The sequence below is a fragment of the Melanerpes formicivorus genome, unplaced genomic scaffold (genome assembly GCF_026170545.1).
Source record: "Melanerpes formicivorus ecotype bairdi unplaced genomic scaffold, bMelFor1.0.p_v2 SCAF_2874, whole genome shotgun sequence".
NCBI lineage: Eukaryota > Metazoa > Chordata > Aves > Piciformes > Picidae > Melanerpes > Melanerpes formicivorus.
The window spans coordinates 786-25822 of NW_027145225.1; the positions used below are offsets into that span (position 1 = coordinate 786).

The 25037-nt window shown below is 41.8% G+C and overlaps 1 protein-coding gene across 1 annotated transcript; it reads right to left on the reverse strand.

The window, feature by feature from the left end:
* Nucleotides 1-3390: 3390 nt before the first annotated feature.
* LOC137440371 (RRP15-like protein) lies at nucleotides 3391-12011 on the reverse strand. Its single transcript, XM_068136656.1, has 4 exons — nucleotides 11933-12011; nucleotides 6921-7195; nucleotides 4585-4682; nucleotides 3391-3686 (listed from the first exon to the last, which is right to left on the reverse strand). The coding sequence occupies exons 1-4, from the start codon at nucleotides 11994-11996 to the stop codon at nucleotides 3419-3421; spliced, it is 705 nt and encodes a 234-aa protein (XP_067992757.1). The 5' UTR covers nucleotides 11997-12011; the 3' UTR covers nucleotides 3391-3418.
* Between the last annotated feature and the right edge of the window lie 13026 nt (nucleotides 12012-25037).

Below are 25037 nucleotides of genomic sequence, written 5' to 3' on the forward strand. Positions count from 1 at the left end.
CCCAGTGCAAGGCTTTCAGAGAAGGTGGTGAGGGGAGGGAAATTAGATGATCTTACCCAGAGGCAAGCATCATGTACAGTCAGTACCTTAACAAAAAACAAACAAAAAACAAACAACCAAACAAAAAAACAGGGAAAAATATTACACAGTCAGCTGGCTCAGCAAGGATTAAGAAATACCTTGATAAACAGCTAATGATAGCAAAGGCAAAGCTTTTGGCTCTAGCTGAGTTAAGTAATTACTCCCATCTGTGCCCCAGAAAAAAAAAGCAAGCCCCAAGAAGAGCTACAGTTTCACATGGCACAGGAAAATTTTCACAGCCTTACAGTCTGTCTTCCTTACCCACATGGCCTGGGTGTACAGTAAATAATATTTAGCCCAATGGCTCAAAGTATCCAAGACTATAAGCAACGCTCTTAGAGGGCACAGGTTACCTGGTCTCCCCACCAATGTCTGAAGTTGATGGAAAGAGAAAACAAAACTTTTCAAAGTGGTTGTGCTACTGTGAAAAAGACTGGACTTCACAGACCATTTTTTGGTTCCTCACATATGTATAGACCTAAACTGTCAACCACAACAGAGCTTTGTAAGAGGTTTATTCAACAACCCCAGACATCTGAGGGAAGCCACCAAGCTTTCAAATTTACAGCAGCTATTTTTGCATTCAAAACCCAGTGTAAAGAAAGAAAAAGCATTTGCCCATTCTCACAAATATAGTCAAGTCTCCTTTCATAGCACAAGGCTATGAAAGTTTTGCTTTCACTGGTAAAACTTTATTCTGCTATTTTTCCTGCTGACTGCTTGTTTTATGTGGGTGGGGTAGTGTTTTTTATTGTTCTGGACTGCATTTTAATTGATGGCAGAGTGCCTGGAGTTTGGGATTGGCATCTCTTCCATTGTTTTTGTTGAGATAAACAAATGCATTTCTCCCCTCTCTCACAAAAAATGAAATGCATGCCATACTCTCAACTGCTAAAAAGCAAGACAAGCTGCTACAACACAGAAATAATGCCATAAAACAAGCACAAGCTTTCAGATGGCACAAAAAAAAATCTGCCAAACTCCTGCTGCAAGGAATTCACCACCCAAAAGCCTTATCTCTGCTTACTAACCTCTGAAAAACCCTCAGTGACCAAGAAGCAGAGATACAACAGTGAAGGCCAGTAGCACTGCTCGGTGGCTAAAAAGTTTGTGTCATTCTGAGGAGACTTAAGATCAGATTTTGGCTTCAGTCTTCAAGAATCAACAACTGTAAGGGTGGGAGCCTGCTAAATAGGTAGGATAAGTTCTCAAGAGAAAATAAGGCAGATTGAAAACAGCTTGAAAGGAAGTTAAGAGAGTTGGGTTGAGCACTGAATGGAGAGGCACTGAAGCAAATGCCACACAGGAAGAGAAGGGGGTCTATCCAGCACACTTAACTCCAACCCTCTCCTCTAGTAAACAAAAACACCAAAACAAACCTATGACTACATCCTTATATTAATGAAAAAAAAAAAAAAACAACCCCAAAAACCAACCAAAACCAAAATCTGAAGATTTTGTTCACAAGCAATGTGAAAGCAGCACCTATATCAATACTCAAAACTAACCCTATCCAGCCAGCATTCAAAGAACCTCCAGGGCACTTCAATAGAAGCATGCTGTGTAAAGACTTATTTTCATAGTTGTGGTAGTTTTAGGCTGTGACTAGAAAATTTTCCACAGATCTTGAACAGGAAGTAGCAGAATGTAAATAAATTAGTATTGGTTTTAAAAAAAACAAAAATAAGTTCTAAATAATCCTATTGGACAGACAGCAAACATGAACGATCTGTAAACTAACTCTCTCTTTTCACTTCCTTCACTCTAGCAGATATTAAGTTGTGCTTCTACTGGCTTTGCTGCCCTTGAATGCATTCTTGTTGTGGCTAAGTATCAACAAACAGCTCTCTCTGCTTTTCTCCTTTCTTCTCATGCTCTGTGTACAGGGGGGAGGGAAGGGAACAGGAAGGGGGAAACTGTTGGTAGCCCCCTAGTTCGTCCAGGGGAGTTCTTCTGCTGTTTATAAATACTGTATATTTAAAGGTACTACCCTATTGTATTACCTGTAAATATTGTATATTTTGTACATATTAATTGTACTTCATATTTAGATTGTAGTTTTGCTTGTAAATACAGCTTCATTTGCTTTCTAACTGATCTAGTCTGGCAATTTCATGTTGGGAGGGGGGAATTTTCAACCCACCACAACAGTACTGAAACATTTGCAATGTTTTCTGACCTAGTAATTAGAAAACTGCCCTGTTACAATCTGACACAAAGAAGAAAAAGTTCCTATTTGCTGCTCAACTATAGATTCAATGTCTACTACAACAGCAGTTGGCACTGCTGTTTCAGAAGGGAGGGGGAAAAAAAAAGAACCACACACACACAAGCTGGAATTATTTAAGGAGAAATAGTGTCAGCACCAAGCTAAATTGTTCTCATTATCCCAAGAATTTAAAAAATACTTTAATATTACACTTGCATGAAAATTGTAGGAGCTCTTCATGCCAGGCAGTGTTTCGGCATGCTCCCCAAGTGCACACAAACAAAAAACATATGACAAACTGTTGTCTCCTAACTGATTAAGGTATTTCTTCCTGGCACAGAAAAGCACTTAGTTAACTGCTGTGAGTGTGGGCCAAAAGAAGTATTCCACCCACTACCAAGCACAAAGTTCAAACCTGAGCACAAATACGCCTCAAGAACGTGCAGCTTCTGGAATATGAGAAAGAGCAGCTTGTTTTCAACTCTGAGCTACTTGGTGAGTTGAAAGAACTGATGGACAACTACACTGTCTCTCTTAAGCATGTTTGGAAAATGTGTTAAAATGCTTCTTTCCAAAATATCCTAGCAGCATTAAAGCCACAGCAGCCTAACACACACAGGATTAAAGAAAAGCTTTATATATAAAGTTTAATATATCTCAGTTTGTTTCTGCTGTGGTATTCACTTGTGTGACAAAGGCCTTCAGTTCCAGATACCATAACTATTCAGAAGTGAGTTTGCAACGCCCAAAACTGTGGGTACACACAAGTAGTACAGTCTAATACACCATGTAAAAGGAAGTGCCCCCACGCCTTCAGCAATTTTAAAGAGCTGATAACTACTATTGGCCTAATTCCAACTGCCATAACCCACTAAAATCCTGTAGTTTGTTCCACGGTCGGTGCAAAACCCAAGATAAAATCCAAATTTTCATGTTCTTTTCTTAAACACACAACTAAACCAAGTTATTTATACTCAAAGCTTGATGCCTTATCAGAAGAGCTTCCATGTTTTGTGCTCTGATTGTCAAAAGACAGGGAAAACAAGCTAAGAGCTACTTGCTCCCTTCTTAAGTAGTTTCAGAAAAACCCAGGCACTTGGATCACAGCTGTTCTGAAGAGCAGGCCCATTAACAGACAATTATTATACTAAGATGGTATCTTGTATGCTTTTTTTTCCCCCAGACTAAGCCTACCTGTTTACTTTGTGTGGCCTTTCCAGCAGGATTCTTGCTTCCTTTAGCACCCTCCATGTTTCTTAAAACATTGATGAAATCTTTCTTTGAAACAGATGACATCAGTTTAGCACGCTGCCTGAGAGAGCTCCCAGCTTTCTTCACCTTCTCATCAACCTTTTTTTGGTGTGTCCTGACAGCGTTAAATAACTGCACAACACCTCTGGGATGGGGGAAAAAAAAAAACAAAACACCATCAAAACAAAGTTTTTAAGTTCCCTTTACAGAAATGAAGCTCCTATGAAAGCAACTAATCAGGGCAGATGCTAGATGGCTTCTAGCTCCCCAAAACAGTTACTTAAAAGCTCAATTCAGATAGGAAGCAACATTTACAGCACAAGAGACTCTCAGTTTTCTTTTTTCTTTCACACTTACAAACAAATTCACAAGTAATTATTCAGACCCCAAAGTAAGCATGGTAGCATGGCACTGAGATCACTTCAAGAGCATATTTCATGTTATTCACAACACAATCAGATATTAAACTCCTCAGACAAACTCTTAAGAGCAGTTGGAGTAGAAGGACAAGGCAGAGGAACGAGTAAGGAGATAGGTGAACCTGCTCTGTCAGGGGAAGTTTGTACTAGATGATCTCCAGAGGTCCCTTTCAACCCCTACCATTCTGTGAGACAGAGAACATATCAAGGTGTTCAACTAGTTCTGCTGAACTACCACAATGCAGAACAGGCAACTGAGCATAACAGATGTGGATCTGGTGAATGCTCTACAGAGAAGGGAAAAACAGAGTAGTAGAAACAACTGTTCAGCATTTTTAAACATTACCAAAATGAGAGGATCCAACAAAGCACTTCTGTTAAGCAAACATTACATTCCCATTTAAATTTTTACTCTTCCATAAAGCTTCTGAAATCGTTTTTTGAACTTGATACTGTACAATGCAGGCCTGTATATAAATCACTCTGCTCCTGCTAGTCACTTCTTACGAGTTCCATCTGATTGGAAACAGATTACCTGCGTAGGCCTTTTCTTCCCCTTTTCCTCCTTTTTTTTCAATATAAATATATTTAAGGAAAGCATTCAAAAAAAAAAAACCCTCTTACCTTGTGGCAATTCTCTGAAGATTTCTTTCAGTCTCTCGGTCTTTGACAACATCTGGCTTCACTCGGCACATCATTTCCCACTCCCGCTTCTTGTCGAGCTGCGTTATAAATATTGTTATGTGAAACAACATGGAGCATTTGGGAATGCAGCAAACTCTGAAGGAGTAGGTAGCAAAAGGGGGGTGGGGGGTGGAAGATAGATCAACAAAGCTGAATTTGGTTTGAGGCTATGGGGAGCTCCAACATGAGGCCGGACAACGGGTCTGAGGCAAGTCTCTTCCACTGACACACCAGGGGCCACAGACAAATCTCAAAGATTCTTTGATAACCTTCTGCTGTAACAAAAGCTAGAAGAGTTGCACCAGAGTGATGTCTCTGGCTCAAGGCAAGCAAAATGAGTCCAGACAAACTCAAATGCTTCAAACTGATTGCTACACACAAGGAAATCATTCAGTCAGCTGTGTGCTCCTTCCACACAGTAATTTTAGCACTTAGATTTAAAAGCCTGGAGGTATTGTAGCTTGAGCTTTTCAGATGATCGCCCAGGCCTGCCAGGAGCCCATCTGGCAGGGGTAGCTGTGTACCCATCACCAGCTGAGAGGTGGGAGAAGAGTTCAACAGGACAATAAAGATGATTTCATAGATGTCTGTTACCACAGGACCTGATATTCAGTAGGACAATCCTTTGCTTTCCTTGTGTGTTTTTTTATACACAGATATTCTTGCCTGAGCCTTGGGGAAAGGCATTGGCATAGGTTGCCTGGGGAGGTAGAGTCACGACTTAATGGCCATGGTGGTCTTAGGTTGATGCTCAGACTCTATGATCTTAGAGGTCTTTTCCAACTGAAACAATTCTATGGTTCAACTCCAAGCCTTCACAAGCTGATCACAGAGAAATTTATATATAGTAAAATCCTGGGCCTATTGGGATAGGCATGTTGCATTTTAAGCCCTCGGAATTTGACGTCCCTCACTGAATTAATCAGAGTAGATGTGTGAATGACAGCGACACATGGCAGTCTGTGATGGGCTGAACTCAACCACCAGGAGGAGCACCAAGTGCCCGCTGGAGATTTATTTTTGTCTTTGTTTTTGAGGCTCTTCATTTTAAAAATGGACTGATCCACTTTCCCATCACCAGAGGCCACAGCACCACCAGCTTTTTGACACGCTACAATAGGAGAACACTGCATTTCCCTCAAACTCTGCTTCAGCACCAAGGTAGCAAGGTAATTTTTTTTTATCCCTTTTAACACTTCAACAATGTTCTAGGACCAGTAATCTGGCATCAAGTTGGGATTATGCAAGAATGGAGTTTCAGAGTCCCTACAATTCCAGGCAGACTACTGTGAATTCACAAGTTTGGCTGTGTTTTGGCATTTAGCAAAAGAACTGCCCTGCTCTAGCTTCCATCAGCAAGAAATCAACAGAAGGCATGCTGGTCCCAAATTTTTCTCAGGATAAACAAGCCCATTAGGGGACCAGCTGCCCCACTCTGCTTTGCAGTACTCCCACATATTTACTAGATGAGAACAAGTATTTAGGGCAACCACAACTGAGCAGATGCCGTACCGAAGCTCTGTGTATTTAAAAGGCAGGCTGTGGCCTACCACAGCATGTCCTGGACCGTCAGGTGGATAATCTGGTTATCTTATTGAAACACAACTGGGAAGATGAGACATTAGAATTATTAATGTATTTTTAGCCTGAAGGTAAATCAATCACAGCCTGGAATTAAAGGTTTCACTGAAGACATACAAATAACTTTAGCGCCAACATAGTTATGTTTTCTTCATAACAATTACAGAACCAGAAGCAATTTAGGGCATGGGCACTCTAATAGAAAGCTCCTACCAGGAAAATCATTGAGGGGAGCAAACAATGATCCATGACCACATCAATGATTTGTGCAGTCTCAAGCCAGAGGCCTTTGATTTTGGAAGTCACTGCAGAACTTAAATGAAAGCAGTCTTCTCTTTCTCCCTCTCACTTTTTATGAGAGAGAACTATTTCAGTTTGTAATGCTGACAAAGTGAATTATACCCCAATTAACAACAACAATTAGAAAACTAAGCTTAAAGCAGCTGCTTGCTTTCTCTCAACCACAGAATCACCTTACTTGACAGACTATAACATTCCTGCTGCCAAAGATCAGCCTGCCTGATGGCCCAGAAAAAGCAGTGAAAGGAAAAAGCCCTACAGCATGACTGTTTGGAAAGTAAAAATAATTGAAGCTACTTAACATGGTGGAGGAGGGATTCCAAAACTGAGATAGTCAGTGAGGGGATCCTGCATGTATCCCCATCTGACTGACTGTATAACAAAGTATTTCTCACCTTCATTTTCTTCTCCATCCTTTCTTGTTTTAACTTTTGTCTCTCCTTTTCCACCTTTTTATTCTTGGCCAAGATGGTAGACTTATTTTGTGGAATCTTTTTGTTGAGCACTTTTGCCATGGCATCTGCCCAGCCTGCATTTGAGCCAGCTTTGGAGCTTGTTGCCTCTTCAGCCGCATTGCCAGGGGCTGCCGTTTCATCTTCATCATCACCATCCAGGGCTTCACCACCTGAAGAGTAGCTGTCTTCTGGAATTCCTGAGCTTAACTCAGAATCTAGGTGTAAAAAGAAAAATAATGGAAACAAACAAATGTATCAGGAGTTCTATCTCTAGTAAGGATCCATCACTAGCTTAATTTGTTCCATAGGCAAAGATTATTGGAGTTCAGGGCCACGTACTGCTTGCTGTTACAATGAATTGCTCAAGCAGGCCTGAACCACAATTAATTTATTAGAAAGTATCCAGTTCAAGTGCTTGCTCATCTCGGTGATGATTTCAAGTGATTTAAGAGGTTGGAAAACAGGCAGCCTTGGAAATTTACTATTAGATTAATAAATATTTCTATGTTTAGAGAGTCCAGTTTGTGGAAGGAAAAAAACAATAGTATTTTCCAGTTCAAAAATTATACTTTGCAAATGCAGATATATAAACACAGGCACATACATGAATGTATGTATGTACATACTTGTATACGAGCTGCAACACTGACATCTAGTGTTACAATGGAATAGGCTACCGAGAGAGGTAGCAACGTCCCCGTCCCTGGAGGTGTTCAACAAAAGTCAACATGGCACTGGGGGACATGGTTTAATGGCCATGGTGGTCTTAGGTTGAAGGTTGGACTCAATGGTCTTAGAGGCCTCTTATAATCAAAACAATTCTGTGATTCTATGAAATGCAAACAGCCACATGAACTGACATAAAGGGGCGGGGGGGGATTTCTTACACGAAAGCAAAATCTGCTCAAAGAAAATAATACTAGCAAAACTGATTACCTAAGCATAATGAACACAGAGGGGAGACTGCCTTGTGAAATAAAGAATTAAGACAGTTGTCAGCTCAAAAGAAAGCAGTAGCACTGAAATTTCCTAATATAACTGCTCAAATTCCTAATACGCAAACAGAGTATCTCCCAATTCAATTTGCTCACTCTATGCTCCCTTCAAAATAGAAAAGGGCTTGAGAGCAGTCCTGAAGAAAAGGACTTCGAGGTACTGATGGACAAGAAGCTCAACAAAAGCAATTTGTGTGCACCTGCATCCCAGAAAGCCAATCACATCCTGGGCTGCATCAAGAGAAGCACAGCCAGCAGGTCGAGGGAGGTGATTCTCCCAGTGTACTCCACTCTGGTGAGACCCCACCTGGAGTACTGCATCCAGTTCTGGAGCCCCTATTACAAGAAGGATCTGGACATGCTGAAGCATGTCCAGAGAAGGGCCATGAGGATGATCAGAGGGCTGGAGTTCCTCTTCTATGGAGACAGACTGAGAGAGTCGGGCTATTCGGTCTGGTGAAGAGAAGGCTCTGAGGAGACTTTATTGTGGCCTTCCAGCATCTTAAGGGGGCCTACAGGAAAGCTGGTGAAGGACTTTTTAGGATGTTGGGTAATGATAGGACTAAGGGGAATGGAGAAAAACTAGAAGTGGGTAGATTCAGATTGGATGTTAGGAAAAAGTTTTTCCCCATGAGGGTGGTGAGACACTGGAACAGGTTGCCCAGGGAGGTGGTGGAAGCCTCATCCCTGGAGGTTTTTAAGGCCAGGCTGGATGTGGCTCTGAGCAACATGACCTAGTATGTGGCATCCCTACCCATAGTGGCAGGGTTGGAAGTGGATGATCCTTTGAGGTCCCTTCCAATGCTGATAATTCTATGGAAGTTATAATACTGAAGTCTGGAATCAGGCAAGAGCAAGGCAGAAGAGAACAGCGAACAAGATGGGAAATCAAATACACAAAAAATCTACCACTTCCCTCATCAGTCTGTTCATTAACTCAAATGAAATGAGTTGCAAGTTTAGGGTGTGCTAAAATATGTTTGGGGTTTTTTTTCAGTAGACCAACTATATCAATTACTCAAGAGCACTCAAGTGTCTGCCACTATTACCTATCATTCCACTAATAATTTGTGTCACCCAAAAGTTTTAAGTTAATTATGTTACATGCAGCTTTTGAGACTACAAATCAAGCGTTGGACAGAAAGAGGCTGGTTTCTGACACCTTCTCAGTTGCACCAGCAAGTGGATAATTCTCCACCCACTCTTGAGATACCAGCTGAGAGGCTTTCATTCACCTATCACACTCATCACACTACTTCAAGAATATTTTAAAATCACAGTGTTAAGTACTACTGAGACAGGCACTTTACTTTGTAAGCATGATTATATCCTGTGTACTACCTTTATCAACCAAATCATTAAGAGAATAAAGCCAGGAGTGACTGCTTCCAAAAGGTAGTTTATGTAAAACCCTGGTGAAAGCTATTAATGATATTCATTACTAATCAACTGCCTATCTAATTACTTAAACACAAACACACACTGTTGCCAGACTAACTTTTTACTCTGCCTTCCCATGTCTTTTGGAACTAGCAAAAAGCTCTCAACATAGCCACAAAGCAGTGGTGTTAACCTATTTAAAACAAACTAGCACCCAGGTATGTTTAAAAGCATTTAGTTATCATCATGGAAAGAAGCAAAATTGTGTTTTTACATCACACATGTGGAAGAGAAATATTTACTGAACACTTGCTCATTATCTGTACCAGTATGATTTTTACTACCACCAGCATGAACACAGCAAGGTGTCATGCTCCACGCAGGAAAAATTACAGGTTTTTCCCAACGGTCTTTACTATAAATTGGAAAGTTAGAAGTGACAAATTTGTTCAATACATTCAGAAATTACTAAAGGCATTCCTTTTACATCAGTCTGCCTCCATATCCTGTAAAAGAATGTCAAGTCTTCAGCACAAAGCCCTATCCACACTAGAACGCTGATACATAGATTTAAAATGAGGAATTAACCTCCAGCTGCAAGTTTTCATACATGTGTACCTCGAGTACTATGTCCAGTTCTGGGCCCCTCAGTTTAGGAAGGAGGTTGACTTGCTGGAACGAGTCCAGAGAAGAGCAACAAAGTTGGTGAGGGGTTTGGAACACAAGCCCTATGAGGAGAGGCTGAGGGAGCTGGGGTTGCTCAGCCTGGAGAAGAGGAGACTCAGGGGTGACCTTATCACTCTCTACAACTACCTGAAGGGAGGTTGTAGACAGGCGGATGATGGTCTCTTCTCCCAGGCACCCAGTACCAGAACAAGAGGACACAGTCTCAGGCTGTGCCAGGGGAGGTTCAGGTTGGATGTTAGGAAGAAGTTCTATACAGAAAGAGTGATTGCCCATTGGAATGGGCTGCCCGGGGAGGTGGTGGAGTCGCCGTCATTGAAGGTGTTCAGAAGGAGACTTGCTGGGGTGCTTGGTGCCATGGGTTAGCTGTTTGGGTGGGTTGGATTGGTTGATGGGTTGGACACGATGATCTTGAAGGTCTCTTCCAACCTGGTTTGGTTTATTCTAATAAAGGTTTATTCTAATGTGAAAAAGCTAACAGCTAGCAGAAGTCTAAACATGAATTCCACGTGCTACTTAGGACCAGCTCCACAGCTAGCCATAAAAATCAGAATAGACTTACAAAAAACCAAAAACTCCAAAAGCATCAATTCATCTCTATGATACTGATACTGCTATGATCTCCTTTACATATTTTCTGCCAATAAAATAGGATAGTGATGAATAATATCAACAATATTTTGCTTTCAGCCATCACAGCAAGATGAACACAGCTTCAACAACCAGCCATGACTAGTTCTTTTGTACACTGAAGGATCTGACAATAGCATGAGATAAAGAGGAGGTATTCTGAAATAATTCAAACTGGATTAACTCTATCACAACTAGGACGTTGGGCTCTATTCTGAACCACAATGATTGAAGCCTAGCATAGGTTTAATATAGTTCTATATTAGTCCTGATTGAGAGTGTGAAATACATGTATATATATCCAGTGTTCCAAACTTGCTCAGTGATCTAGGTGTAGGTAATCATTCAGAAATGAGCTCTGAAAGAAGCTGCACACAAGGCTTCCCTTTGGGTTCACTTCTGATTCTCAAATCAAACAGAATCACTGTGAGCTACAGCTCCAAATGGCCACAAACTTGATTCCTCCTAAAGAAAACAATTTCCATATATAATATAAGAAACGATCACAGCCAGTTAGGTATACCCCCAATACACTTAGAGAGGCAAAACCGAGGGAAGAACCATCTGTAAAGAATAGAGTACGAGTGTGTGTGTTTACACTCCGTGCTCTCCTGGTGGATTAATGTAATTGGCCTATCACACGGGCATCCTTCGGAGCAAAAAGCTGAGCCCCGGTCTCGTAAAGGCACAGGCAGAGACACTCAGCTCACAGCAACCCGGAGCTCTTCCAGCCCTGCCCAATCGCTCTCCGCTCCCCTCCAAGAAAGGCATATCCCAGAAACAAACGGCAGACGATGTTGATTTCTGGTGAGCCCAGAAAATAAGCGAGTTGCTGCCGGTACACACACACACACACAGAGGCTAAGTAGAGAGAAACCAAAAGCCACAGCATAAGAAGGACTAGGCAAGGAGCAGGCACGTTAGGGACCACAGAAGAGTCACCCACATGTAGCCCTGCAGGTAGAGCCCGCGGGTTCCCCGTGTCCCTCTGCCTCCACACCACCGGCAGAACTTCTGCAGTAGCTGGGCCACTGCCTTAGCTCCTGCCGCCCCGTGCCAACTGCTTCCAGTCCTCGGCCCAGGCCCTGGCACGGAAGAAGAAGGGGTCCGGGCGCACCGGCGGACTTGGACAGGGCAGAGCGGAGCAGTTTATCAAGGCCGAAGGTGGCCTACAGCGGAAACTGGGAAGACCCTAGAAGCCTGTCCGAGAAGATAGAGAGCCAAACCCCTCCCCGCTCCCGTTGGACAAGGAGTGCCTGTTACCGCTGTCCGTTTCCTTGCCCACCGCGGCTTCACGTCCACGTGGGCCCTCCACGGCGGCCGCCATCTTTCCCAGGGTCCACCCAATATCGCCTTCCGGCCCGGCCCCCGCGCCGCGAATCTGCGTCCCAGCAACAAAGGTTCCGGGAAGGCGAACGGCGCCGGGGGTGGTGGTTTCCGGGAAAGGATGCGGTGTGGAAGCGACTGCAGCTTAGGCACTTGAAGAAACCTGATGGTGTTTTTGTTTGGTTTGGTTGTTTTTTTTGTTTGTTTGTTTGTTCGGGGAGGGGGCAGGGTGGTTATGTTTTGATTTGTTTTTACAGAATAAACCAGCTTGGAAAATACCTTTGATATCACTGAGTCCAATCTATCATCCAACACCATCTAATCAACTAAACCATGGCACCAAGCACCCCATCCAGTCTCTTCCTGAACACCTCCAGTGATGGTGACTCCACCACCTCCCTGGGCAGCACATTCCAATGGGCAATCACTCTCCCTATGAAGAACTTCTTCCTAACATCCAGTCTAAACTTCCCCTGGCACAGCTTGAGACTGTGTCCTCTTGTTCTGGTGCTGGCTGCCTGGGAGAAGAGACCAACCCCCACCTGTCTACAACCCCCCTTCAGGTAGTTGTAGAGAGAGCAATAAGGTCTCCCCTGCACCTCCTCTTCTCCAGGCTAAGCAACCCCAGCTCCCTCAGCCTCTCCTCATAGGGCTGTGCTCCAAACCCCTCACCAACTTTTTTGCCCTTCTCTGGACATGCTCCAGCAAGTCAACATCCTTCCTAAACTGAGTGACCCAGAACTGGACAGAGTTGTGTGGCCTAAACAATGCTGAGCACAGGACAGAATGACCTCCCTGCTCTTGCTGGCCACACTTAAAAACACTAAACCAAACAAAAGTTAGTTATCGAGAACTGCTGTTATTGTAACAAATATGCTGGTAAGCAGAAGCTCTAGGATTGCATGGAGCTCTAAAGGTGAAGTACAAATTACCTTGGATGTTGATAAGTGTGTCTGTAGATTTAAGTATAGCTAGTAATGTATTTGAGAAGATTTGCCCAGAATGCTTGGTGTCTGAGGTGATAATCATTAAGCATGATCATATGGATGGGACACCTTATTCATTTGCACACCCACTGACACCTTAAAGAACATGTGTACACAAGCATTAAAATAAGGAATAGTGGCTCATGTTGTAAATGAGGTGCAAGGTAATGCCATACTTAGATAATAATTAGCTCAGACTGGTGGTTTGGTTTTGAGTTTACTTTGTTGGTTTTATGTTATTTTATCATATGGTGGTGCCTCATGGAATAAAAAGTGCTGCAGGACAAAAAATGTTACATGTAGTAATTTCTCAGTATTCTGCAAGTTTTAAACCCTTTAAAATGCTATCTCCTTCCTACACCCTGCATTTTTATATTCTATTTGTTGCTGCTCTGCACAGTCAATGACTTGCCTTTGTACTTCTGTCTTTCCTTGTTTTCCCTAATGATATGGGTGGCAGCCAAGAGAGCAAATTCCTTTTGCTACGTCAGTATCAGGTGGGTCAGCAGAGAGTGACAGAAATTATTACATGGTTGGGGAAAATGTTTCACAAGGAAAGATTATAAAGGCTAAATATATATGTCTTGGTTCAGAGCCAGCTAAGGACAAACAGTACTGGACTTATTGTCTCTATCATAAGCTGTCCTGCAGAACAGAGCTATGTGGAAAGAATTTCAATCTAATTCAGTGTTACAAACAAAGAAAAATCCCATGCTGAAAAATTTGGACCTCTGCTGTGATCTGCAGAATACGAAGAAAACCATAAACACCCTCATGATGTTTAATGAAGAGGCCCAAGCTTTATAGGAGACGTAATTCCTAACATTTTACACTGTAGGGCTCCAAGTTCTAGTGTATTTGTCAATAATAAGCACTAACCATTTGGTAAAGTCTGCTATGCAATGATAAAGACACCATTTGCTTGCCACAATTCGTCTCTGAATCACATTGCATCAGAAGGGGCACTGCTAGGAAAAGGTTATTAAACTGCATAGATGAAAAGCTCTTCCTGTATGCCAATTACAGTCCTCATTTCCTAGTACACAGACCTTATTGAACATGTCTTGGAAGTACATGGAAATCTTCTGATTAGGTCCTGTAATGGGTTCCAGTAAATGACAGGTCTGAGCCTTCTTCCCTCAGACTGAGTCAACAAGTCACATCTCTGACAGCATACTTCCCTCCACAAGCATACTTCCCTCCACAAGCATTCTCCCAAAGCATTATTCAGCAGATTTGTTTGCCAAACTTACTTTTGAGTGGCTGTCATTGTCTCCCATCACTCTGGCCTGAACATTTCTCTGTATGGAAATTGTGGTCTGAGAAATGCTGGAGATAAAACCACCATACAAAATTTTTCCAATCCAGACAAAGCAGCAGATACCTCCCAGTTTGTCTGTAGCATCTGAAGAGCAGCAGAGGCCAAGCTGGTGGGGTGTGTGTGTGTGCAGGTCTGTAGCAAAACCATAGCTAATGAGACAGTGCATGAAACTTTGATCTGTGGATGAAGCAAAGCCAACATCTGGGCGGGGGGGAAGGATGTCACAAGGCTTTGCAATCCTAAAATAAGCTTCTAAATGTGACATTTTTTTTTCTTCTTAAACTTTATATATCAGCTGGGCTTGAGCATTGTAGCATCCCTCAGGCATTTCTGTGGCATTATCTTCACCCTTAAGCCCTTATTATTCCAAATGAACTGGTCTGGGTGTCTGTGTTTTCTTTTCCAGCTTTCCTCTATGACTGCTACCACCCTCTTCCTCTTCACTTTGTGAACAAATTGCCCTGACTCACATATATCCACTGAACAATTGTCCTTGTCGTTCCAATGAAGACTGAATCCCAAGCCACTGTAATGAAGTTCAAAATCTTTGCCACTTTTGTAGGTCATATTCACAGCCTGATTCCTGCACTAAAAAGATCAATAACACCAGGTAGAAGGTGAGCATGATAAAGCTCTCCAGAGCCCAAATATTTAAGCGTGGATTCTCATTTCCATTTGTTTGATTTAACTCTGGTTTTCCCCTGACTCCTCACAGTACTTTCAGATGAAAAAAGCAGCGCAGGTTATGAGTAAATCACAGAACACTGTGCTGTCATGTAATAACTACTGCTCTAATCTTGTATTCAATAAAATTCATATAAACTGACATTTAATAAATCATAATAAAATGGTACCTGGTCCTCTGCAAAAGTTTTGTCTCGTGGAAGTTCTAGTCCAGCTCCCAGAAAGGCCAGGTGGAAACGTCCCATTCCTTTCCATGGGAAGTCATTTGGCCTCTGAGCCTCGCAACCAACAGTGAGCTAAATCTTAAAACTTTTAAGAGAGAGAGACACAAAGGGGTAAATACAACATTTCCAAAACTTTATGTCTGTATTTATGAACAGAAATGCAGTTTTCACGCTTAGATGAGTACCTGTGCAACTGTTAGCTATATAAGCAATGGAAGCTATAGAAAAGCCAACAAGAACTCTTGTGTGCATTCAAAAGAGGGGAGTTTAGTTCTGAGACTTGGAATTATGGACTGAAAAAATGAGGCTAAAAATAAATTGTGAAATCTTGCCCATTGAATGGAGCAAGTTATCACATTGCATAGATATAGAGTAATGCTGGCTAATCTTTAATCTGTGTTTTCCTGACTTTTAAGTTCTTGAATTTGCAACTGTCTATATTATTTGACACAATCTATCCTGCACATAGCTAACCTAGTGATTATTATACACTAGCTTCAAATCAATACCTTGGTGCCATTTGAAATACAGCTTCATACCATCACTGAATCATACAATCTCTAGGGATTGGAAAGGACCTCTACAGATCAAGTCGAACCCTCCTGCAAAGCAGGACCACTTAGGACAGGTCACACAGAAACATGTCCAGGTGGGTTTTGAATATCTATAGAGAAGGACACTCTACAACCTCTCTGGGCAGCCTGCTCCAGTACTCCATCACCCTCACAGTAAAAAGTTTTTTTCTCATATTGAGATGGAATTTCCTGTGATTGACTTTACACCCATTGCCTCTGGTCCTATCACTGGAATCACTGAGAAGAGAGTGGCTCCATCCTCTTGATGGCCACCCTTCAGATATTTGTAGACATTGGTAAGGTCCTCTCTCAACCTTCACTTTTCCAGGCTAAACAGCCCCACATCTCTCAGTCTCTCCTCATAAGAGACATGCTCCAGTCCCTCATTCATCTTTGCAGCCCTACATTGAACTCTCTCTAGTAGTTCCCTGTCTCTCTTAAACTGGAAGGCCGTAACTGTACACAGTATTCCAGATGTGGTCTAACTAGAGCTGAGTGGAGGGGGGAGGATGATTTCCCTTGACCAGCAGTACACACTCTTCTTAATGCACTCAAGTATACTATTGGCCTTCTTGGCCACCAGGACACATTGCTGTCCCATGGATAACTTATCAACCAGGACTCCAAGGTCCTTATCTATGGAGCTACTCTCCAGCAGGTCAACCCCTAACTTGTAGAGGTGTTTGATATTATTCCTCCCTAGGTGCAGAACTCTACACTTATCATTGTTGAACTTCATTAAGCTTGTCTTTGCCCAGCTGTCCAGTCTGTCCAGGTGTTGCTGAATGGCAGCACAGATTTCTGGTGTGTCAGCCACTCCTCCCAGTTTTGTGTCATCAGCAGATTCGCTGGGGGCACACTCCATCTCTTTATCTAGGTTGTTGAAGAATATGTTGGACAAGACTGGACCCAGCACTGACCCCTGGGGAACACCACTAAAAGAGAAAAAAATAAAAGAGAGATAAAAGGGCTCAATGTACCTGGTAGCTAAATCTTGCATTCCTCTCTATTTCTTTTTCACTGATTCAATTCATTCATGCAGGCTCAACAACCATCCCTTTTCCTAAATTTCATAGGAGTGAATTACCTGAGACAAACAAGTTCAAAACCTGAACTAGTAACTAAAATTTTATGAATTCTTGGCAGATTTCCTCCATTTTGTCAATATCTGAATCATAGGAGTCAGCTGGAGTTACAATGAGCAAATGAGAAAAGGAGCTTGTGCCCTAAAATAAGGACACAATTTAGTGTCCTGAGTAGATTTTAAATATTTAAGGACTTTTTGAGGAGGCAGATGGGAGAACAAAACAGTCAATGAATATTTTATCTGAATCATTAAGGCTTTGGACATTTCTTTTCCCATTCAAATTATGATCAGCCATATTCATCACACCTGATCATTTTGAAGAATGCTCAGTAATGGTTAGAAAAGATCAAACTTGCAAATGTGAAAAAAAACAGAAAAAATCAGGGCTGCTTAGACAGTTGTTTCCTACTCTAGTGGCTTAGTCTGCCTGTAGTAGAAAGTAATGCAAAGCTTTAATACCCCAAAAGTAACAATAACTTCCAAAAGTGGCACAAGTGCCAGAAGAGTGACTTAGCTTGTAGGCACTGAGGGTTGTGCAGGGACAGTTCCTGTAAATTCTGACAATGAGAAGAAAATTCTCTGAAGTGATTAATGAAAAGATGAGTCATTTGTTACTACCCAATAGTCTCAGGGAAGTTTATGTACATGTTTAATCAAAAGATTTATCTGTTTGTTACCTGAGTATCTTAAAATTATGCTTAATTATTATCTCATATTGTAAAAATCCTCCCAAATCTACTTTGTTAATTATTGTAACAGTCGTCACAAAACCAGGTGAAACTTCACTGCAGTGGCTTCACATCAGCCATAAAAATCATTACAAAATAGAGATGCAGAAGGGTTAGCCAAAAATATTATAGCTGCAAAGCAAAAACTTCATTGGGATAATTGAGGAGGATGAGATAATACTCTTGTACAATGGTGTAAGAGATAGAGAAAGATTTCATGTTGAACTAGCTTGAAATTTTCCTTATACAGCTTATTTAACTATAAGACTGGGAGATTCTGGTTTTTTAGCTCAAATTGACCTTTACTTTCAAATTTGTTTGCACAACATCAGCAACTGTATCTACTTTAACACTTCATTTAATACCAGATGTTGATATATCTGCCTTCAAAAACACCTGATTGGTGTAAGCTACCCGATTCCAGGCAGTAAAAATAAATAAGTAAGTAAATAAATAATAGAATCTGACGTGAAAAAAGTTTCCAAACCCCTATCCAGCTGTGAACTCTGAGAACATGGAACCTCCCCATCAGTACTTGTGCATGTGAAACAAATGCTTATTAAGCATGCCTGTAATTACCTTGATGAAGCCTGACTACCTGAGGTTATGGGCATATGAGCTCTTACTGGGATGTGAATAGAATAGAATAGAATAGAATAGAATAGAATAGAATAGAATAGAATAGAATAGAATAGAATAGAATAGAATAGAATAGAATAGAATAGAATAGACCATGTTGGAAGAGACCTTCAAGATCATCGCGTCCAACCTATCACCCAACACCACCTAATCAACTAACCCATGCAACCAAGCACCCTGTCAAGTCTCCTCCTGAACACCTCCAGTGACGGCGACTCCACCACCTCCCCGGGCAGTCCATTCCAATGGGCAATCACTCTCTCCGTGTAAAACTTCCTCCTGACCTCCAGCCTGAACTTCCCCTGGCGCAGCCTGAGACTGTGTCCTCTTGTTCTGGTGCTGGCTGCCTGGGAGAAGAGACCAACCTCTGCCTGTTTACAACCCCCCTTCAGGTAGTTGTAGAGAGCAATAAGGTCACCCCTGAGTCTCCTCCTCTCCAGGCTAAGCAGCCCCAGCTCCCTCAGTCTCTCCTCATAGGGCTTGTGTTCCAAGCCCCTCACCAACTTCATTGCCCTTCTCTGGACTTGTTCCAGCAAGTCAAGATCCTTCCTAAACTGAGGGGCCCAGAACTGGACACAGTACTCGAGGTGTGGCCTAACCAGTGCAGTGTACAGGGGCAGAATGACCTCCCTGCTCCTGCTGGCCACACTGTTCTTAATGCAGGCCAGGATGCCATTGGCCCTCCTGGCCACCTGGGCACACTGCAGGCTTATGTTCAGCCTACCATCAACCAGCACCCCCAGGTCCCTCTCTGCCTGGCTGCTCTCCAGCCACTCTGACCCCAGCCTGTAGCACTGCATGGGGTTGTTGTGGCCAATGTGCAGAACCTGGCACTTGGATGTGTTAAATCTCATGCCGTTGGACTCTGCCCATCTGTTCAGCCTGTCGAGGTCTCTCTGCAAAGCCTCTCTACCCTCTAGCAGATCAACTCCTGTCCCCAGCTTGGTGTCATCAGCAAATTTACTGATGATGGACTCAATGCCCTCATCCAGATCATCAATAAAGATGTTAAAGAGGATGGGGCCCAGCACTGATCCCTGGGAACTCCACTACTGACTGGCCGCCAGCTGGATGTGACACCATTCACCACCACTCTCTGGGTTCGGCCATCCAGCCAGTTCCTAACCGAGGTGACTGTTGCAGCAGTGGGCATTGATCACTACCACTGGTAGCAAAGTAAGAGACTTCAGCCCATGTTCAAAGGCCTTGCTGAAGTCCAGGTAAACTACATCCACAGGCCTCCCCACATCCACCAGGCGGGTCACCTGCTCGTAGAAGAATGTGCTACTTGCACCTGGGTTCTGAAGAAAACCCATGATTCTCATATCTGCAAATCTTCTGTAAAATGATAAAGTTTTCATTTTTTTTTTTCCTCCTAACAGCTGAGGCACAATGAGAATTGATTTCTAATTGGTCTCCTATTGTATTCTCAGATTTTCAAGTAATGACCTGTTTTTGAGGATTTAAATTTTGCTAGTAGTAAGGTCACAAGAACATTTTAAGCATAAGAAACTAAACTTTGCATTCAGATGTTTTGCTGCAAAGTAATTTATTTCTAAAAATCAATTCCTCCCACTCCCTCCTCCTCACAGTGGAGATCATCTGCAAATAAGTGAATCCAACTAATACTCCTTCAGCTGAATAAGAACTTGGCTAACATCCATGGTTAAGATTTATTTAAACAGAGTGAGCTCTGTGAAAATTCTTACCATACCTGTAACATGTTTAGAGGGACCTAACTCTCCAGTAAGAAGGTATTGTATAAGTTTAGAGATGGAGAACTAAAGGAAAAGAGGTAACTCTAGCAAACAAGAAGGCCATACTGTTAGCATGGGTCCTGGAGAGATTCACCATCCAATCTGTCCTCGTATTCTTTTCTACATGTTCTTGCAGCAGGTACCCTCCCAGGTAACATTTGGACTGTTTTTCAGAATGTTTTTTGGAGACTTTCATTTCTAATAAAAAACAAGTGAGTAAATTCCTGGTTGCCCTGAAGTCAGTAGCAGATTTCCCACTATGTTCAAGGAAAATAGGATTTCATACCATAGTTTTATTCCCTATGCAAAACCATAATGACTAATAACAAGTTTGTTTGGTTTTTTTTTTGCCTGTAAACTTCTAGTGATTTACCTTGGTGAAGGAATTGCTAATGGACAAACCTGTTACGGTAAAATTACGCTTCAGCTTCTGAATGCTAGTGCTTACAAAACTTGAATCACATTTTGTTTTGCTTCCCTAGTCCCAACAGTAATGATTATTGCAAATGAACTCCCTGAATTCACTGAGCAGTTGTCCAGTAAATGAAGTTACTGACTGGAACAAGGGGCTTGACTGAACCTGCATAGCTGTTTGTCATGGTTTGTTGAGTGAAAGGTGTTTGAGTCTGCTTTTCTCAGGCCCATCTTCTATAGGTTAATCTTTGCTACCTTTACCCTCTCTGCAAATAACAACCCAGCACAACAGTGTGGGTGTCTCTGGGCATGATGTGCTTGACTTCTGTAAAACCTTCAACTTCAGGGTTGTGTCATCTTTTGGTCTTTTGGCCCTGTGGCCCAAGGTTTCATCTGAGCTTCATCACCCCATTATTTATGAAGTATCTGAGAAAAGAATAACTTCATAGAGGAGCTGGATTGCTTGATTTAGTGTCATTTTCTTTTGTTGCAATGAATTTGGATGTTTGGAATAGACCTGAGGAAATTATAAAAAAAATATAAAGTCAGAGAAAAAAGCTCTACTTTTAATTTAGAAAGCAGCTAGCTCAGTAATTATTCTTGGTTTTGTTTTCAGAGTGAGTCCTATTGAGTAAATGAGGCACATGGAGCTGTCCAGTCTTTGCTCTGTGGGGAATGAGCCTCCCCATACTGGAAGGATCCTCATTTGCTTTGTGGGAGTGTGGTTGCCAGGGAGTATCGTGGTGGCAGAAGGAAAACCAACTTCTATTTCAGTGTCACAACTCTCTCAACCTGATTTTTCAGGAAAGAAGATCAAAAATTCTAGGGAGAGTCAAAGTAGGATATGTGTGTGCATATTACTATTTAAGACCAGGCCCAAGTATTTTAGTACTTTTAGTACTTTTTTCAGGGAAGACCTTATTGCTCTCTACAACTACCTGAAGGGGGGTTGTAAACAGGCAGAGGTTGGTCTCTTCTCCCAGGCAGCCAGCACCAGAACAAGAGGACACAGCCTCAAGCTGTGCCAGGGGAGGTTTAGGCTGGATGTTAGGAAGAAATTCTTCATAGAAAGAGTCATTGCCCATTGGAATGGGCTGCCTGGGGAGGTGGTGGAGTCACCATCACTGGAGGTGTTTAGGAGGAGACTGGATGGGGTGTTTGGTGCCATGGTTTAGTTGATTAGATGGTGTTGGATGGTGGGTTGGACATCATGATCTCGATGGTCTCTTCCAAGCTGGTTTATTCTATTCTGTTCTGTTCTATAGCAATAAAAGAAACATACCCACATCAGCCTGAGAAAATGAATGTAGACCCCCCATACATATGTGAGCTTCTGATGAAGCTCTGTGGAAGCTCTTTTTGCAGTTAGAAGAAACTGTTTCTGTTTATCCTTAATAAAAATCCATTGCATGTAGCTATGTAATGGAATGTCTTATTTTTTATTTGCATCTGTTAGCTTTTTATTGCAAATAGGGCTCTAAATCTTACTTTAGAAATGAGTATTGCACTATATGTCAGTGCATGTGCAAAGGAAGCCATTAATAATGTTCGTTATGAAAACCTGATCATAAGTGTTTTTAGTCCATTAGCCATTCAGTTTTATTTATGTCCTCTTTCAGGAAGAATTGGAAAGATGAAGTTTGGAAAAAGACCCACATATGAGGTCATAAAATGCTGTCATTCAGGATGCCAGAAAATTCTTTTCTTTCTTCAAGGTTTTCCGTAACCTTTAGAAAGAAGAATGTCTGCTCCTTCACCAGGCTATTGCTTTGCCATCATTAAATTACAGTGCTTTTAGGAAACAAATCTGGTGAACCACACAGAAGTAATCTGCTAATTTCACAAAATTAGGATACATCATACTTCCCCGTGCTGTTTAAACATAGCGCAAGTGGTAGCACTTAGGGAATCTTAGTCCCTTCCCCTTGTGGCTGACATGACATAAGTTTACTCTCGAGCATTTGTCCTGACAGCCAAAATGCTTAGTGCTCTGATCTTTTCTAGAATAGAAAACTTTTAAGATAAATACTGAAAAAAATGTGAAGGCAGATTTCCATCTTCACAGGTTTACTCCAACTGAATTACATTTGGGTTAGGGACTACTGAAACAAAGTTAAACCCTACCTCTGAAGTGTCCCTTGGTCCTATTTTGCAAAAGACACACCAAGAGTAAAATCTTGCACGAAAAAAAGCCAAACCCTCATATTATGTCATATTCAAAGAGGAAAATACTTTTTATCTCTCAAACAATGATTTGATTCAACCCCCACCCCCCCATCCCCCTGCTCTTTTTCTCTACATATATATATATACTGTGGGGTTTGCATGATGTATAAAACTGATTGTAGATGCATTTTTATCTGAAAATTAAACCACATCATACCACTGTGCTTGGAGAAAGAAAAAATAAGAAGTGGTCTCTTCCAACCTGGTCTGGTCTGGTCTATTCTATTCTATTCTATTCTATTCTATTCTACTCTACTCTACTCTACTCTACTCTATTCTATTCTATTCTATTCTATTCTATTCTATTCTATTCTATTCTATTCTATTCTATTCTATTCATTTGTTTTACAACTTCCTTGGAATGTAGTTACTGTCAGCTCCTGAGATTTCTTGTGTATGTTTACTGTTTTAATGTATCCCTGAAGCTATGACTTGATCCTGTTGCATTTAGAAGTTGTGAGTTTGGGGATTTGAAATGTCAGCAGAGGGGCTGCTCTCGATGCATCACTGCTGCCGTAGGTAGCGGTGGCTGTGGCAGCCGTTTTCAGGAGCTGCTGTTGTTCATATTTCACCAAAGCCTCTGGAAAAGAGGCTGTGTGAGAAATAGGGCAGTAGAGAAAAGAAACGGTCCCGGACGATCTGTCTTCATCTTTGGCTAACGTAGTAAGAGGCAAGTTGATTGTGTATAATACAAATTATTTTGTGATGTACAGGGAGACCTTTTTTTTCCCTGTGATTCAGATAAAAATGCAGTGGTTAATCTGATGCAATAATTTGGCATTCGGCGTTACTGGATTGCCTGACGCTGGAAGGCTGAAGCGCTTCTCGCGTGAGGAGCAGGTCGCTAACACGTGAATTAATTTCTGCAGGAGACAATATGGATGCAATGTTTTTAAAGCTTCATTTAGATTCAAATTAATGTGAAGGCAGGCTCCTTGAGTCACCTAGTCTTTCTCGGTGGAATCATTTCTAATTGAATGTTAAGATCAAAGTTTAAGTTTATAAGAAAGAAAAACAAGTGCAGATAAATAGTTATTATCTGACATCCTTATGAAAATTCATGACCTGCCGCTTATCAGAGACCTTTTAAGAATTCTAATTGTGAAGTATGCATAACTATTAAATGGCTAGAGCGCTTCATTCTCTTGATAAGAAGCGAGTTAAATAATTGTCCTGTTTAACTTGTGCTTGTTAACCTTTAAGGTCAACTAGTTTGAACATACGTTTAATGAAATCCTGGAGCCAGAATTTATGATACTGCTGCTGAATGTTAAATTGGACAATTTACATAAGCAGGACATTAACCTTCTGAGCACTAAATAGCATTTTAGCACTTAGCCGCTGGGGACAATAAGGGACATGTTCTATATATTTGTGATTAGCTTGCCTGGAAACTCTCATGATGACCAATTGGCCTACCAAGTTTAGCAGCATAATTAAATGAATGGACTCAGCCTAAGTAAATTATCAGTGCTGTGTACAGTATATCATTATAGTCCTAAGGAAAAAAAAAATCATAGAAAGATATGAATAATTTAATATTACATTACTAATTTATCAGTGCTAAGTGACTGTGAGGAGAGGCTCTTTGTAATTCGTTGTTTTAAATTTGATATTTGATTTACTGCTGGTGTGATTAAACTTGAACCTACTTCATTTCTTTATCAGAAATTTATGGTAAGAGCAGACGTTTCTCTCAGGGTAATGGATGTTTTTTTCATTTTCTTCTGCTTTGATGGTAGTAGCAAACACAAAGTATTACGTATTGCCAAACTTGTAATTAAGCAATTCATTATAACAAGGCATGTGTGTCATCTTCTGGCTGGCAGATCCTGCACCAGATAAGGGCAGCGGACCTGGAGTTGTCAGTGGTCTGAGCTGAAGGAGCAGCATAACAGCAGCAATAGCATCTTAGAGTATGCTTTTCTCCCCAGGATGTAAGATGAAGCACAGAATCACAGAATCACCAAGGTTGGAAAAGACCTCAAAGATCATCAAGTACAACCTGTCACCACAGACCTCATGACTAAACCACGGCACCAAGTGCCACGTCCAATCCCCTCTTGAACACCTCCAGGGATGTTGACTCTACCACCTCCCTGGGCAGCCCATTCCTAATGGGCTCCAGAGAGTCCTAATGACTCTCTGTGAAGAACTTTCTCCTCACCTTGAACATAAACTTCCCCTGCTGCAGCTTGAGACTGTGTCCTCTTGTTCTTGTGCTGGTTGCCTGGGAGAAGAGACCAACCTCCTGCTGGCTACAACCACCCTTCAGGTAGTTGTGGACAGCAATAAGGTCTCCCCTGAGCCTCCTCTTCTCCACGCTAAACAATCCCAGCTCCCTCAGCCTCTCCTTGTAGGGAGAGGTTGTGCTCTGCACAGCCAGCTATTCTCTTGGGGC

Bases quoted from the DNA above. Each gene is read 5' to 3' on its own strand.
- LOC137440371 (XM_068136656.1), bottom strand. From the start codon at position 11,996: ATGGCGGCCGCCGTGGAGGGCCCACGTGGACGTGAAGCCGCGGTGGGC. The intron at 7,196-11,932 runs GTAACAGGCACT...TTTTACACCTAG, and splicing joins GGGCAAGGAAACGGACAGCG to ATTCTGAGTTAAGCTCAGGA. The intron at 4,683-6,920 runs GTGAGAAATACT...TTTATAACGCAG, and splicing joins GGATGGAGAAGAAAATGAAG to CTCGACAAGAAGCGGGAGTG.